This window comes from Myodes glareolus, chromosome 7 (genome assembly GCF_982192425.1).
Source record: "Myodes glareolus chromosome 7, mMyoGla1.1, whole genome shotgun sequence".
NCBI lineage: Eukaryota > Metazoa > Chordata > Mammalia > Rodentia > Cricetidae > Myodes > Myodes glareolus.
The window spans coordinates 94134624-94151947 of NC_142032.1; the positions used below are offsets into that span (position 1 = coordinate 94134624).

At 39.9% G+C, this 17324-nt stretch overlaps 1 protein-coding gene across 6 annotated transcripts in view; it reads left to right on the plus strand.

Annotated features, from left to right (window-relative positions):
• Sbf2 (SET binding factor 2) overlaps positions 1–17324 on the plus strand; it is a 382011-nt gene that overhangs the window by 145523 nt on the left and 219164 nt on the right. For all 6 annotated transcript variants that reach the window (XM_085692888.2, XM_085692889.2, XM_085692890.2 and 3 more), the window contains 2 exons: positions 13796–13928; positions 15945–16053. In XM_085692888.2, coding sequence (XP_085549014.2) covers positions 13796–13928; positions 15945–16053 — 242 coding nt within the window. The remainder of the gene's footprint in view (positions 1–13795; positions 13929–15944; positions 16054–17324) is intronic.

The window sequence follows — 17324 nt, forward strand, 5'->3', positions numbered from 1 at the left end:
TCCTAACTTCATGTTCTCTTCTTGTAACTTTTATTTTTAACCCACACAGTCCAATTACTGTTGCTCATAAGCTAGTGGGTGTGGGACTGTCTATTGGAGCATAGGAAACCTATTAGTGGCCACACTTTTTAAAGAAAGTGACTGATCTGTGAATCTAAACAAATTTAGAAGACAGTTTGACAACATGGCATTTCGAAAAAAACAATATCAAAAAATTCTGCCCTGGAGAGAGGTGAGTGGGTGCTCGCCTGGGCGGCCAGCCTGTCCGGGAAGAGAGCACAGCCCCTCCCCCCTCAGCTTTTGCTGCAGGGTCTTTGGTGTTCCACCGGACCCCTCCCTGCCCCCACTGCTGCCACCCTTTGGTCTCCTGGGTCCTGGGAAGACCAGCTAGCCCTGTTGCAGTGCTGAGGAGTTCTACCCAGAGAGATCCTTCATCTGGCGATGGATGGAGTTGGAGACGGAGACCCACATTGGAACACTGGACTTAATTCCCTAGGTCCAAACAAGAAGCAGAAGGAAAGAGAACTTGAGCAAGGAAGGCAAGATCAGAGGGAACCTTCATCTGACGATGGATGCCAATACAGACGGAGACCCACATTGGAGCACCGGACTGAGTCCCCCAAGGTCCAAATGAGGAGCAGAAGGAGGAAGAACATGAAAAAGGAAATCAGGACCGCGAGGGGTGCGATCACCCACTGATACAGGGGGACTGATCTAATGAGAGTTCACCAAGGCCAGTTGTCAGGGACTGAGCTGAGCGAGCACGTGATTCAACCAGATTCTCTGAATGAGGCCGGATTCTCTGAATGTGGCTGGCCCGGTGTCTTTCTGAAAAGCCATTGACAGTGACACTGGGACTTGTTTCCTCTGCATATACTGGATTTTTGGGATCCAGTCTGTTTGGATGCTCACCTTCCTGGACCTGGAGGGAGGGGGGAGGAGCTTGAACTACCCACAGGGCGGGAGACCCTGACTGCTCTTGGGGATGGAGAGAGAGGAGGGGAGGGAGTGGGGGGAGTGGGAGGGTGTTGGGAGGAGGGGCGGAAATGGAGACTTTTGTATTTTAATAAACTTTGAGGGAAAAAAAAATTCTGCCCTGGTCCTGTGACTTCCCTAGCCATGGATTTTGCTTATGTTTATAGTACCAGGTATGAATTCACTCTTATTTGGGAACCTTTGATTCTGAAGTCCAAGTTTAAAAAAAAAAATACAATTCAAAGGTATCATGTGACACTGTTCTTGGGAGACACGAGGAAACATTTACTCATCCAAAGTAGGGAACCAGTGACAGACCAAAGTAAGGATATCACCAAAGCCCAGCTTGATGAACCAATGAATGCTACTTATTGGTACTACTTACACAAGTAGGGGTGAGGCGTTACTTACAGGAGCAGAAATGACTCAAAGGAACCAACATCTCTGAGCCTACTCCAGCATGGGTAACGTCTCATGAAAATTGAAAACCAGGAGCATACTGCACAAACTGCAAAGAACCCATCATACTGAAGCGTGCCTTTTCTGAGTAAGTCAGTTGGTCTGAACCTCTTCAGGCAGTTTGGCTGCTCTCTTGTTGTCCAGGCAGCTTGGCTGATCTGCCTTTTTATTGTCTTCCAGTAGTTTTTACTGCTTTTTTTTGGGGGGGCAGAATGGGCCTAGTGAATCAAGTCAGGTTCAATGACTTTGTTGCAGAAAGGAAATATTTCACCTCTCTTTGGAATGTCCTGTTGCCTCACCTTCCTTTTTATATCCTTCATCTTAAAGGAGGTTCTTTGTAGAATAGAATGTTTTCACTTCCCCTTAGAAGCATCTGTTATTTCACCTCACCTTTGACAAGCTTCCCTCCATGATAGGAGGTTTTAATCCTGGAGAAAATGGCCACATAACACTGGGAAGAGTAAACCACGTGATACGAAAGAGCAGGAAGCAAATATAGGACTCTAAATGTTAAAGTGGGGTGGGAGAATGGAGTAGAGGTTGGACTGAACAAAACTAGGAATATTTGAAGAAGCTTATAAAACTCGGCTATTTGTGAGCTAACTAAAATGTATTTTTGAAAAGAGTTTGTAAAGGAATATTGTACGTTAGTGCAGAGCAGCGCTACTAGAAGACTATGTCATTAATGAAGACCTCAGCGCCATGCACAGGGCGCTTCCTCTGAGACACCATCCAGACTGTTGCCATTTCTCTCGGGTGGCCACCCTAACCAGATGGTAAGATCCCGTGACTGAAGACACCACATACTTTGTGAGCGTGATGCAGAGAACCCAGTCTGAGTTGATCAGGAACCTCACTGCTGGCTTGAGCTAGAAGGTGCTATGTAGTCTCCTGTGGAAGAAAAGATCCAATGGCTTTATCCAGTGCAGGATCCTGCAGGCTATAGTACTGACTGTGCAAAATGTGCCCACTGGTACTGTAGGAGCAAGATTGTTTGGGGGGAAGCAAGCAACTATCCTTTTATTGGATTTGAGTCCAGCAAGTATTTTAAGATACATGAATTCATAATTTTTACAGGAAAATAAACTTCCTGTAGCTCAGAAGAGGACAGGGATCCAATTTATATTTTGAAAATTATTAATAAGGCTTGGCAGTGGTGGCATACTGCTTTAATCCCAGCACACTGGAAGGAGATGCAGATGCAGGTGAATCTCTGCGAGATCCAGAGCAGCCTGTTCTGTAGAGCGAGTTTCTCAACAACCAGAGCTATAACACAGAGAAACCCTGTCTAACCCTGTCTTGAAAAACCAAAAAAAAAAAAAGAGAGAAAAAGAAAGGAAATTGTCAATAAGGAATCATAGTAACAAAAAAATTAGAGGAATTGGCCCTTTTAGAAATAATTCTAATTGATAAATGAGTGTAAAATGTAACATTTATAAAGCTCTAAACATTAACAATTATAATCTAAATATCAAAGAAAGGCATAGTAGGTGCCTCCCTTACTTTAAATTACCTGCAGTTTTAACAAAATCTCAGGTCAGTAAATGGAGAAGATAGAAATGCATGCATCTAGAGGACATAATTCTCAAATTACAGACTTCTGTGGCTAGAATCATGGCTTAGCAGGTACAGGCTCCTGCTGCTGAAACTGACAATGTAAGTTCAATCCTGGCAACCCACATGGTGGCACTAAAGTACGGATTCTTCTGTACATTGTCTTCTTACCTCACCTGCAAGCCGTAGCATTTATGCACACTCAGCATCCCGATAATAATAGTGTCATTTTTACTAAAAATCAGGCGTTCAGAAATACTATTCAAGTGTCTCAGGTTTTTTTTTTTTTTAAACAATAAGCCAAAAAGGCGGGGGGGGGGGGGGGGCGAGAATGGAAGAAGGGCCTCTGAATTTTAAGAGATGTAAAAGACATCTGGTTTTAACACAACGAGAGTGAATTCTCATGTCTGTGACTTTGCCTTGGGATAATAAAACTGCCTATAGAAACATTGGTCAAGATAAAAACCAGGGCAGTTACTTAGGGCACTGAAAAAGGGTTGTTTTGTGGGGACACATGGAAAACTTGTAAGATTGTTGACAGTTTGGTTTCTTCGTGTTGGTGGATAATATTCGTAAGATAATACATTAAACCTTATATTCAGTTTGTATGGTGTTCTACATCTGTTTTATCTTTCAAATAAAAGAAAATTTAATTCATGAAAGTATTCTTTATATTTGCAACTTCTTTTTTTATTCTCAATTTCTAAGGAAAACATGAAAAAACTTCAAATATAATATCTTAGGCAAATTAAGATTTTTATCTTTCTGAAAAAATAAAAACTCTTAAGGTAGACAGATCAAGGGCTGGTGATACTGTTTCTGAGGTATCTGAGACATTCTGATAATTCTGCCCTAATAAAATTTGAAAGTCATATATATATGGAATTTTCCCTTAGAAAATTATGAACTTCTAAAAGTGCTGTGTTTTCCTGTTTTTTTATCCTCTGTATCTGGCACAGTACCTCAGGAATATAGACAGGGTAATCATGTTTCATATAATTTTCAGTATACAGCTAAAATGCTGCCAGAATTCAAGGTGATTTGGGTTTGGTCATTCGAAGATAATCTTTAAAAATTATTTTATTTTTCTCTCTATTAATTTAAGGTTAATTTTGAGTTAAATCATCTTTTGTATATTCTACATTGACCTTTCCAAGGAAAGAATAGAAAAGAGGCGTTGACGGAAAGCGGGGAAACATAATAATAAATAAATAATAATAATAAATAAATAATAAATAAATAATAATAAGGAGACTCTTGGCTGATTTAGAAAAAGAAAGGAGGGAGGGAGGAAAGGAGAAAGGAAGGAAAGGAGGAAAGAAAGGAAAAGGGGGAGAAAGCATTGTGGTATGTAGAGTGTATAGCAGAGCACCCAGGACAAGTCTAAAGACATTTCTTATCACCAGGCATTTGGTTGGATTTTGTGGAAGGCCAATATTAGGCAATTATCAGATCTCATTACCTGGTTTGGGAGCTTGGGGCTGAGGTTGTGGAACATAAAGAGGAAGGAAGTAGGTAAGACTGTAAGATTCTTTTGTAGCCTTTTTTTTTGTAGACTAGTTTTCTTGACAAAAGTCAAAATGTAATGAGAGCATATACCTTTGTTCTTATAAGAATTTTTATGATAATGATTTGTTTTTCTCAGTTTGGAATGTTTCTGTTTGCTAAAATAGTTGTGTTCTTCTGCCATTACAGGTTTCTCTCTATAATTTCCTGTTCATCTTCATCTTTCTATACAGTTTTGTTCACTCACTTATATGTAACTTTAACCAGCTTTTCATTAGCTACTGTTGGATCAGTTGTTTTTCTGATTCCATGTATATTCAGTATACATATTTTAACTTATTAAAACATATTTTTATTTATCCTCAGACATTATTTCTACTTTGCACATAAATTCCTTTAAATGTTGATTGTAGGTATACCTTGTTATTCAGAGAATTATTTATTTTGAACACTTTGGTAGAAAACAATCTGGTATTTAGTTTTCTGGTAAAACTTCTGTTGTAGTATGTAATAACTCTTTGTCATTGTTTAGGAACATTTTTTAAAGTTTAAATTTCTAAAGCAGAAAGTTGAAAATGTACTGTAGGGGGCAGAGAGAGAGAGAGAGAGAGAGAAAGAAAGAGAAAGAGAGGGAGGGAGGGATGGAGGGAAGGTATGTATGTGTGTGTGTGTGTGTGTGTGTGTGTGTGTGTGCGCACACTTAGGGACAGGCAGTGTACACATGCCTTCAGTACCTCCTTATTTGAGACAGGATCTTTTATTAAACCCAGACCAGAGTTTACAGACTGGCTTTGAGTCTGACTGGTCATTGAGTTCTGGGGATCTACCCATTTCTTTACCACCCTCCACAACAGAGCCAGAGTTACAAAAGGGTGTGGCCATGGCTGGCTTTTAGGGGTGCTGGGGATGTATGATCTCAGATCTTTTATCATCTCAATCATCTCCCCAGTCATTCACATTATTTATGGTGCTTGAGTGCTACTATTAAATAAGTCTGTTTAGTTATCTTTTATTGAGCATGAACATCTCTCTGTGTCTAGAGGGCCCTAATTAAAGAGTTGATCTTCTTCCTAACAAAGTTCTCCTTGTGTAAACTTTCAGTTCTTTCAGAGATTAGTGTTCTATAAAACATGCCTCCTCAACATGTGAGCATACAGCTTTCAAATGGCAGGAGGATTAATTGCCCTCTTTTCTATGCTGTCTTATGTATTATATGCATCTGTATTTTTTGTGTGTTTTAACTGTCAATTTGACATCCTCACTGAACTGTGAACTTCTAAGAGTCTACCTTATATTTATCTCAATCCCCAAGAATTTAGCATTTTCTGTCCTATCTCAGAAGTCTAATAAGTCACTGTAATAATCTAATATGCAGAGAAAGTAGGCAGTTGATAGATATTCATCAATTAAATGATAAATCCTCATGACTATACTAAGCCTTAACTATTATTAAACTTTTCCCTGCAATAAACTGATCAAAAAGGAAAATAAGGCTTTCCAGAATACATTTTGTCTTCAGAAAATGGCCTTCTGGGGTTGCGAGTAGGTGATCAGGTGAATATGCTCTTATGCATGCTTACTGACCTGATTTCTGTCTCCAAAGCCACATAAAGGTGGAAGGAGAGAACCAGTTTAACAGAATAGTCCTCTAGCCTCCACATGTGTATCATGGCATGTAGCGTGTATGTGTACACTCCCACATACATTGTATGAGCATATGTATACACATGATAAGCTACAATTTTTTCAAAAAAGTATGTAGCATTAATTCTAATAAATATTAATGATAAAAACCCAGACTAAGATATTAGGGGGTAAAAGCAGAGAGATCAGAGAAGCAGTGCAGTCAGCTACTAGAGACCTTTTATCTCCACCAAATCCTCAGACCAAAAGGACAGTCCTTTCCTCAGACCGTATCCTCAGACTGCAATGAACTCCTGTCTTCTCCTGCCCTTATTTCTCTCTCTGCCCAGCCATATCACTCCTGTCTCACCTCCTTAGTGCTGGGATTAACTTTGTGTAAGCTTTGTCTCTCTTTTATAAATGATTCAATCACAGGTAGCCCAGGGTGGCCTTAAACTCACAAGACCTATCTGCCTCTGTCTCCCAAGTCCTGGAATTAACGGTGTGTGCCACCACTCCCCAGGCTCTAGTGGCTTAGCTCTGCACTCTGATCTTCAGGCAAGCTTAATTGTTAAAACAAACAAAATATCACTACAAAAGAATATTCTGTTCCTCAGTTTTCTCTTTTGAAAGCTGAGACATAGCATTCTGCTGACATATATATTTACTCTTCAGTGTTTTCCATGCTGTCTCCTTTCCTGTTACTGTGCAGCAGTAGACGGAAATAGACAGCAGCCGCTAGGAAAGTATTCAGGATTAAGTAGGCATCTGCTCGTAGCTTAAAACAGTTATTTTCTAAGTAACTAGCAACACAGCAACAAATATTGTTACTTGGGAAGAGAAATCAATGTAACACCTTAAAATTTGAGATTACTAATTATATAGAATTTAGAACACTTAATACTAGAAATATTGAACTTGAGTGTGAGTAGGTTGCTTTTTTATAGTTGACAACTTTTTTTTACTTAAAAATTCTTTTCTCATTTTACATATCAATCCCAGTTTCCACTCCCTCTCCTCCACCCACCCCGCCCACCTTTCTCCCATTCCCCTCCCCCATCCACTTTTCAGAGAAGGTAAGACTTCCCATGGGGAGTCAACAAAGTCTGACATATCACTTTGAGGCATGACGAATGCTCTCTTCCCTATATCTAGGCTGAGCAAGGTATCCCTCCAAAGAGAATGGGCTTCAAAAAGTCAGTTCAAAGTCCTGGTCCCACTGTCAGTGACCCTACAGACTGCACCAGCCACACAGCTGTCACACACATTCAAAGTGCCTAGTTTGGTTCTGTGCAGGTTCCCGTGGTGTCAGTTCGCAGTCAGTGAACTCCCATTAGCTCAGGTCAGGTGTTTCTGTGGGTATCCCCATCGTCTTGATCCCTTTGAAAAGCTCATATTATCATTTTTCTCCTTCTCTTTGACTGGACTCTTGGAGCTCAGCCCAGTGCATAGCTGTGTATCTCTGCATCTGCCTTTATCAGTTGCTAGATAAAGGTTCTATGACGACAATTAATGTAGTCATCAATCTGATTACAGGGGAAGCCCAGTTCAGGTACCTGCCCGCTCCGCTATTGCTTAGAGTCTTAACTGGGGTCATCTTTGAGGGAATACGATAGTCAAGATGGGGGAAGAACAGAAGGAGAGTAAGGAAAGAGAAATCTTCACTGAGGGAGCCATTATGGGGCTAGGAAGAAACCTGGCACTAGGGAGTACACTGTTTTTTAGTACACTTTTTTAGGGCAAAGAAAATTTCTCTTTAGATTATCATAATACTGTCCCTTACTAATTGTTCAGTTGTGACACGCAGATCATGTCTGAATGATCTCCCCTTGAGAAGGTAAACTAGGTAGTGATGTTTTACCAGTCTAGTTCTCATGACTGAATACAGACCTGCTTCACACTGGGATACCACATAAAGCTTATCTTCTTATGAATCTTATGTGTAAATGTATCGTTCTTGTCATTGTTGTGAGAGAAAACACAGCTTAGGAGGTGGCAAGTTCTTCCCTATGCTCTTTTGAAAAAGTCTTTTTGCCCTGCTAATGTTCATCCGTCGAAATCCTGTTCAAGGCCACTTAATTTCTTCAGGAACTGCCATCATGTAGTTTAGTGCAGTAACAAGGGCCCTTACAAAATGAAGGAGAAGAGACCGAAGATTGGTATCAGAATAATAGAGTATGAGATTATCACGTGTCCATTTTCACCTTTGAAGATAAAAGACAACTAAGAGCCAAAGGATGTAGGAGAAAAAACTAGAAAATAGAAACCTAAAGGTAGGATTTCTGGTATCAGAAACCAATACATTTGTGATGAAATAGGTGAATACAATGAGGGAGGCTTAGCAGCTGTTTTAAGAGGGTTACAAGAATTACCTTAAAAGGACCCTTCCATTTAGGGAAAAGGAGTGAGCGACATTGATCTGGAGTAGAGAGAAGGACCTAATCCCTGATGTTGATTGGGCATGGACAGGGGTTGGCACATGGTCAAGGTAGACAGTTGGTCAATAAAGTTCCATAGGAGGGACCGGAGGTGAGCCAATAATGGCATGAGTAGGTGATCAGGGAGAGGTAAGAGTTCAGATGAGAGACTGGGGGTCAGAACCAGCTGCCCATACATGAGTTCAGAGGGCGAGACGGAAAGGGTTCCTTTGAGGAGAGCCCAGACCCTGAAAACAGCCAGAGGCAAAAGTTTCACCCAGTCACAGTGAAGTTCCTGTGACATTTTAACATAAATGTTTTTTAAGAAGCCGTTAGTTCGTTCTGTCTTTCCTGAGGACTGGGGGTAGTATTTGGATATGAAAATGCCAGAGGATGCTGAGAACTGTAGATAAGATTTGGGAAATCTGGACTGTGAATTGAGGTCTGTTACAGACTGGAGAGAACCCCAAATCGGGGAATAATGTCCTAGAGAAGGTAGTCAGAGACTGTCTGGGCCCTTTGTTAGAGGATGGAAATGCTTCTACCCATCCTGAGAGCTTATCCACTAAGAGCAGCAGATATTTAACCTGCCAGACCGTGGGCATGTAAGTATAATCAAGTTGCCAGTCAGTCCCTGGAGGGGAGTTCCTGACCTAGTTGGTAGGAAAAGTGAAACTACAATATTTTGAACTGGAATCTGGTTTTTGACAGATTTTGCAAGAGGCAGTGATGGTTTTTAAGAACTGTAAGTCCTGAGGGGGTGGGCTGGAGGTAAGCCTTCACAAAATGGGACAGAGCCTGACTATTAGGGTGAAAGAGCTGGTGTAGGTAGGTATCAGGGGGTGACTGTGAGGATGGGAGTTGTAGTGTACGGATTCCCTACGGTGGATGAGGTGAGTCTGAGCCTTGGAGGGGTACTGTCCAAGCTTTCTGGTCAGCTCAGTTATTTCCCTTAGAAATAATGGAGCTGTCAGTCTGAAGAGAGCAGCAGTGATTAATTCCTTTAGCTTTGGAGAGATGGAAGGCCTTTAACAAGTCAATAATGTGACCTGAGTTAGTTATGGATCCTCCTTTTGTTGTAAGAAGCCCATAGTCTTTCCAGATGACATCGTGGAACAGGAGGAAAGGCATATTTAGAGTCTGTGTAAACATTTAGAAATTGCTCTTGTGCGGATTTGAAAACAAGGGTAAGAGCTATTAGTTCAAGCTGCTGGTTAGTAGTGTAGGCAGGGAGTGCCCATACTTCAACTACCTCAGTACCTGACACTATGGCATAACCCATTTTACGGGTCCTCTCATGTAAAAAGGAGCTGCCATCTGTGTACCAGGATAGGTGGCCTGAGGCTATATGCCCTCCTGTATGTGGGAAGGATGGGGCAGTAGCTCCTCTAAGGTTTCAGTGCAGGAATGAGATGGGGAATGGTTAGTTTTAGGTTGAGGGAGATTTGGGATGTTGAGGAGTGGGCAAAATTGAAAAGTAAGTAGCATCTTCCACTAGTGCCACTTGAAAAGAAAGAACTCAGGAAGGAGGTAGAGTTTGTAACTCTTTATAAGTTAAAAGATGGGACAGGTTGTGGTGGGAGAAGATAGTGGTGGGTGACCTAAGGGTTAGTTTCTTTAACTTATGAATAAGGAGCTCAGCAACTGCTAAAGCACATATGCAGGGTGCCCAGCCCTGAGTGGTAAGATCTAGTTTCCTTGACAGGTATTCTACAGGTACAAAGGAAGGACTCAGCTGATGACCTGGGACCTGAAGGGCATATACCTCTTTTTCTGCTACATAGAGGGAAAAGGAACGAGTTAGGTGTGGGAGATGAAGAGTTGGAGCCTGGAGAAGAGTCTTTTGGAGCCTCTGGAAGGGCTTAGTAATGGGATGAAGGAGGGGCTCGTGCAAAGAACCAAGAGCTGCCTCGTATAAGGCATGAGCAAGGAGAGAAAATGGGGACCCAGGATCGTAAGAAGTCAGCATAGGTCTCTATCGGAAACTGCCTCAGAGAGATGAGCTGCATTTGTCTGGTGAATTTCGTCTGTATATTCTAACCTGCTCCCAAACTTGCCTGCACTCCTCAGGAAGTAGGTTGTTGGAATCAAACACACACACACACACACACACACACACACACACACACACATCATGAAAGGTGAGACTACAAGATTGGGTAATATATTGGAATTGTTTTATGAAAGAGGTAGAATTTTAGATGTATTAAGAACCCAGTTTCTGTTCTATCTGATAGAGTTCTGATAATGAGAAAGGGACATGTACCTTAGCCAGTCCATCCACTCTGGCTACTTCTCACAAAGTGAGAACTGCAGCCAAATTGGTTTGGTCAGGGTGGGGTCCCCTAGCGACACGAGATCGTGTGACAGGAGTGATAGTAGGTGCTATAGTTGAGCAGTTGGACTGGCCTGGTACCAGAGAGGAGAAAGGAGCCAGAGGGGTTAAAGGAACAGTTGTAGGAGAGAAGGGAGGGAATGGAGAACCCAAAGGAGCAGTTGTCTCCTGGGGTTGGAAAGGAGTAGTAGTGGGGTGTTCCTCTGGTTTAGATGGTGTAGCCAGGAATACATGAGTGGGTGAACGGGGGGCCAGGAGAGAGGACTTAGAAATAGAATATGTAGGGAAACCCTTTCCATTTGCCTGTTCACTGACAGAAATTAGAAAGTTTCCATAAAATGTCAGGATTAAGTGAATTGTTGGGCAGCCAGGTTACCTAAGGGGTACTTGGGCCATTTGTTAGTGCAGAGATGGATAAGCTTAGGAGTCTTTAAGTAGAGCATTAAACTTAGAGGTTTGCAGGTTTCTAAAAGACACCCAGAGGAGATACTAGTCTTATATTGTTGGGAGGCTTATTTTCCATGACTAAATCAGAGAAAAATAAGCAAGATCCATTGGCTTTATTAAATTCTGGCATCACAGAGATTAAGCAAGGATCAAGTGAAATGCCATATACTGCTCCAAGTTCTGTCAGACAGGGATCAGGGGCTGGGACTGAGAACCCCAAGGTACAAAAGTTCAAGCAACAAGAAACGAAGGACAAAGTCTGAGATGAGAAACAGTGCCTCAGTCCTCAGCTGTAGGGAATTGCCAGAGGTGATTGTCTGCAAAAGAGGCCTGCCATAGCCTTGAAGGCAGTGGCTGGGTGTACCCTAGTTTCCAGGAACATCGGAAGGGTGCCAGTTGCTCACTGGTCACACCTATAGGATCAGGGAGACATTTATGCAGACCACAGGGGGACAAACTCAGCAACTGACTTAGCCAGTCTTGTAAGAAGTGATCCAGTAGCCTAGCAGATGGAATATGGTCAGTTGTAGATGAACGTGGTCCAGTATCCTGGCCCAAGGGAGGTGGGTGCAGGAGAGCCAGTTGAGTCTTAGCACCATACACGAGAATAGACCACAAGATACAAAACGAAATCCACTTTAAGAGTTTTTATTAATAGAAAGGAAAGAGTGGGGTGCACAGGCCTGTCTGAAAGAAATGTAGTGAAAGAGAATGTGGGCGATGTCTGCTTTTTAAAAGTAAATCAGCTCATGTGTGTAGGGGCTTTACGTAGCCATGCTATGCATGCCTAGAGATTACAATGCCATGTGGTATATACACATAGATTACATAGGACATAAGGCCCTAGAGTGACTATTGCCTAAATGCTGATGACACATGTGTGACCATGGGATCCTCGAAGTGCGAGCACCTAGGGTGACTAAGCATTTTGTCTGAATGCTGATGGCCATGGGACCCGGAGTGTGGTGGAAATGACAATTCCTAGCTTTTGGCCATTAAGCTCTTTATTAGACCAATCAGGTGTTTTAGGTAGGCAAAGTAATAACATCTTTATAGAGTTAAATAAATACAACATAAAAGAATACCATACATCTTTGCATCATTAAACAAATATTCTGTAGCATGAATAAGTGTAACACATCTTAAATTAATATTCCACAACAACAGACTCTCAAGGGAAAAGATAAAAAACCATGTGTGTAAGTCAGCATTTGGTTAGTGTGACAAAATACCTTCAGCCACAACAACTTAGAAAAGAAAGGTTTAATTTCTAAAATATTTATTTGTTTATTTACTTACTTATTATATATACAGTGTTCTGACTACACATGCCTGCAGGTCAGAAGAGGGCACCAGATCTCATTACAGAAGGTTGTGAGCCACCATATGGTTGCTGGGAATTGAACTCAGGACCTCTGGAAGAACAGCCAGTGCTCTTAACCTTTGAGTCATCTCTTCAGTCCCAATAAAAGATTTATTTTAAGAGATTTCATTCCATGTTTGGCTGACTCCATTTTATGGTCCAATGGTAAGTCAGCAGGAGTGAACAGCAGATTAGCTGCTCACCCCATAAAATTATATGTTAAAGAATAACAAGAAGTTCTTGGGTAGACATCCTCAAGCATATGTCCTTCCAATTCCGTATCTTAGATAGTATAGCCCACTACATATCTAGGCTATACAATGAAAACAGACAGCATAGATTATTAAACTCAAGGCCATGTGTGCAAAATAACATGAGATTAAATCAAGCACTAGAGAAAATGGTGCAATTAAGAATCAGTGTAATATACAAAACATTTTATAAATACAAAATTTGTGAGACTGCTGCTAGCATAACACAATATAGTTTTCTTTATAAGTAGAAGGAATACAGAATACAAACAAAATGGTGGTAAATACATAAGCCAGTTATATTGTCATTGATCACATTATTCATGGCACCTAATTGTGTGTGCTATACTTTCATATGACTGATGATGGTTTTGTTATGCCTACATTATCACAAATACGTAATGCATTGAGCAGTGACACTTAGGACAGCCACATTGTCCTACTAGGAATTTGTCACCTCTATTATGACCTTATCCTACCACTGTTGTATATGTGATTATTGGTGACTGAAATGTCATCTTAAAACACCTGACTGTTTTAACATCAGACAAATAGACTCTAAAGGAGAACAAAAACCAATGCCAATATCTTTAGTGGGAACTTAGATACAGACCTTGGAGAAGAGATGAAGAAGAGAGTAATAAATTTCCCTAGAGGCCATATGCTCAGTGGTTATCACAGTGGTGTAAAGAGTAGACATCCAGGAAGGTAGGTGTCTATATGTTCTATAGGTTAAGTCAATCAAGTATTTTCCTTAGGAGATCCCTGGATATTACTTTTGTTTCTTTATCATAAACAGTCTGTGATCAGGAACAATACAATACAGTTTGTTGTGTTAAGTAAGTCTTTGTTCTTGTGTTTTCAGGAATTCAAAATGTCCTCAACCTCTTTTGTGCAGTCCTTACAGAAAATAAGGTTCTCTTCCATTCAGCAAGTTTCCAGAGACTTAGTGATGCCTGTCGAGCCCTGGAGTCTTTAATGTTTCCTCTTAAATACAGGTGAAGTTTTTTACTTGATAATTGTATATATTTCCACATTATGCATTACTTGTTAATAAGTCAAAATGTGATGGCCAAGCTGGGTGGTGGTGGCGCACGCCTTTAATCCTAGCACTCAAGAGGCAGAGGCAGGCGGATGTCTGTGAGGTCAAGGCCAGCCTGGTCTGCTATATAGAGAAACCGTCTTGGGGGGAGGGGGAGTAAGGACCCAATTAGTTTGAACCACAGAGGTTTGTTATATGAACTTATTGAAGTTATAGAATTCTGATTCTAATAAAATCTAGTCTCAAATTTGGGACTTTTCCAAGATGTACATGACTAGTGATGATTAATTTAGTGAAAAATATTTAACTTACTTTGAATAGTATTGTCATCAATATTTAATTATCTTTCAATTCTGATAAAATTCTTTTGTTAGTGCTATTTGATACTAGTGTATTAATTTTTAGGAGCTACTGGAATTCTGTTAATGAAGAGTGCTTATCTGTTTTAGATACTTCATAAATTATTTGTATATAAATGATGCAAAGTAGTTACTTCAGTGTAACAGAATAGAACATACTTCAGTGAACATATGTGGCTATACATTGGTAATTGTCAAACCTAGATTAGACAGATCTTCATTATAAATTTCCCACTTATTTTAAAAGTCATATTAAATATAATAAAAATTTTAAAACAGTTTTTTAAAATGTAAACCATGATGATAGGTCGTGTAACAAGTAGAATATTTTACTCTGATTTAATTTACTAATCATATTGTCCCAGAATCTTAAAAGTTCATGAACACTAGATAAAATTTTAGATCACCTCTAGAATTTTCATAAAAAATTTTAATCTTTGTAGTTATTGAATGTGAGCATCAAGCACAGTGTAATTTAGACAAGTCATTACATTGCCTTGAGAGTGCAGGTCCTGCCAGTGCTCCCCTCTGATAACAGGGGCCTGCATAAGGAAAAGTGCTTTGGAATAGCATGCATTTTGAGAGGATGAAGGAAGACACCTACCTGACTTCCATTTACTTTGTGTTTTATTATCTGTGATCCTATCTTAAACATTGAGATCTTGAAAATTATTCCTTTCAGAACTTTTGTGTTAACAATCATGCAATAAAGTTGATTTCTCTTTAGTTCTTTAGTGCTTTTTTCATTTATGTTTTACTTCCCAGATTCACTCTCCTTACTTACCCACCCAATTTTGTATTCTTAAAAATAAATAAATAAAACTTTTCAAGGTCATTTCGTGCTGCCCAAATAATCCTGGATGTGTGGTCTTCCACTGGAGGATGGTGGACTTACAGTTACAGAGAAAACCGTTTCTCCCTTTCCTAGCAGCTAACAATTGCTTATAGCTTCATAGCTAGAGGTAGGATTGACTGCCTGGTTCCCATCTCCATGCCGAATTTGTTCTGGCTTGGACTTGCACAGGCTCTGTACATGCTTTCACAACTGCTGTGAATTCATATGCAGACCTAGTCTGGTTGGCCTAGAACTTAGTATATAGACCAACCCAGCCATGAATTCTTAGTGATCTACCTACCTCTGCCTCCCAAATACTAGGCTTAAAGGCTGGCACCACCACACCAGGCCCACTTGATCTAAATATGAATAAATTTAAATTCAGACTGTAAAAAACAAAAGAACATAGAGTTGGCAAGTAAGGAGGTGGTGGTGACTATGATAGAAATACATTGCATTAAGTTGAAACAATTAATAATATTATTTTATTTATTATTTTAACGAATTTATATTAAATAAATATAATAATTAATTTATTCATTAAAATAATAATTAATAAAAAATTTAAAAAGAAGCCTTGAAGCCAGGAGTGGCATATGTTGATAGGAGTTTATCTGGGGAGGAGTTGGAGAGGAGTCAGTGAATACAATCAAAATATATGGTATGAAATTCTCAAATAATTAAATATATTTTTATAGTTCAGACTGCATAGAAATAAAGGAAAATGGGTTCACATTGTGGGAAAATAGCATAAATAAAATATTTTTATTTTTTTCAGTTACCCTTACATTCCCATTCTTCCGGCTCAGCTGCTAGAAGTTTTGAGTTCTCCAACTCCTTTCATTATTGGCGTACACTCCATCTTTAAGACTGATGTTCATGAGCTTGTAAGTATTCAGCTGTAAATGTCCACATCTTGCTTGAGGTTTTTGTATTGGAGTTTTAGAAGGTTTCACATAATTTATTGCTTTCAGATAATGATGCATTTCCCATAGAAAAGACAGAGTAGAAGGAAAACAACATCAAGAAATCTAACATATTTAATTTTGCAAGTATGTTTTAAAGAATTTATTTATTCATTCATATATTTATTTATGAATAAGACGACGTTTGACAGGGGCATGACTCAGGGTAAAAATACTTGACCTAGGTTCATTGAAGTGGTGTTTGGGATTCCAGCATTCCTAGCAGAGCTAGGGGAGACACCTGGAAGGCTATAGGTCCGCTAGCCTGGTGTGAGCAGTGCAGCAGAAATAAGAGAAACCCTGCCTCAAACAAGGAGGAAGGGAAGAATCAACTCCTGGGAGTTGTCTTCTGACTTCCACACATGTACCATGCCATGTGTATGCTCCCCCCCATCTTTCTGAAAAACATTTATTAAGTAATTAACCAGTCAGTTATAAAACAAAAAAGACAGGGTCTTGCTGAATGGCCTAGGCTAGCCTCTATCTCCTGAGCTCACAACAGTCCTTCGGTGTCAGCCTTCTGAGTAAGTGGTGGTATGTGCCACTGTGCCTCGCTTTAGCCCTTGTGTAGCAGATCATTTTTATCTTGCCGTACTTCTCATATGAGAAATGTTGTATTCCTGTAGATCAGTGGTTCTCAACCTTCCTAATGCTGTGACCCTTTAATATGCTTCATTATGTAATGGTGACCCCTGAACATAAAATTATTTTCATTGTCACTTCATAACTGTGTTTTGCTACTGCTATAAATCGTAATATAAATATCTCTGTTTTCTGATGGTCTTAAACAACCCCTGTGAAATAGTTGTTCAGCCTGCAAAGGGGTCACAACATACAGGTTAAGAACCACTGCTACAGATGATAAGGATTAATAATCTATTTTTATTCATAATTTTCTTACAAATGCTTAATTTATTAGTGTTTTAAAATGAGATCTACCAATGTAGAATGCCTGAAAACTAGCAAGAATAAGATAGTTTGAAGAAAGTTTAAATTTAGTGGAACTCAAATTCAGTATGAGCCCCCACAAATTAGGAATCCCCACAAATTGCTAATCCATGTGACTAAAGTGAAGCTAAAGCTAGTTCAAGAATAGTGTGTTTGCTTTTGGATATCATGTTCCTAGTAGGACTGTAACAGTGTGCATCAGAGGACATTAGAATCAAATTTTAGAAACTGCAGTTCTTTGATGG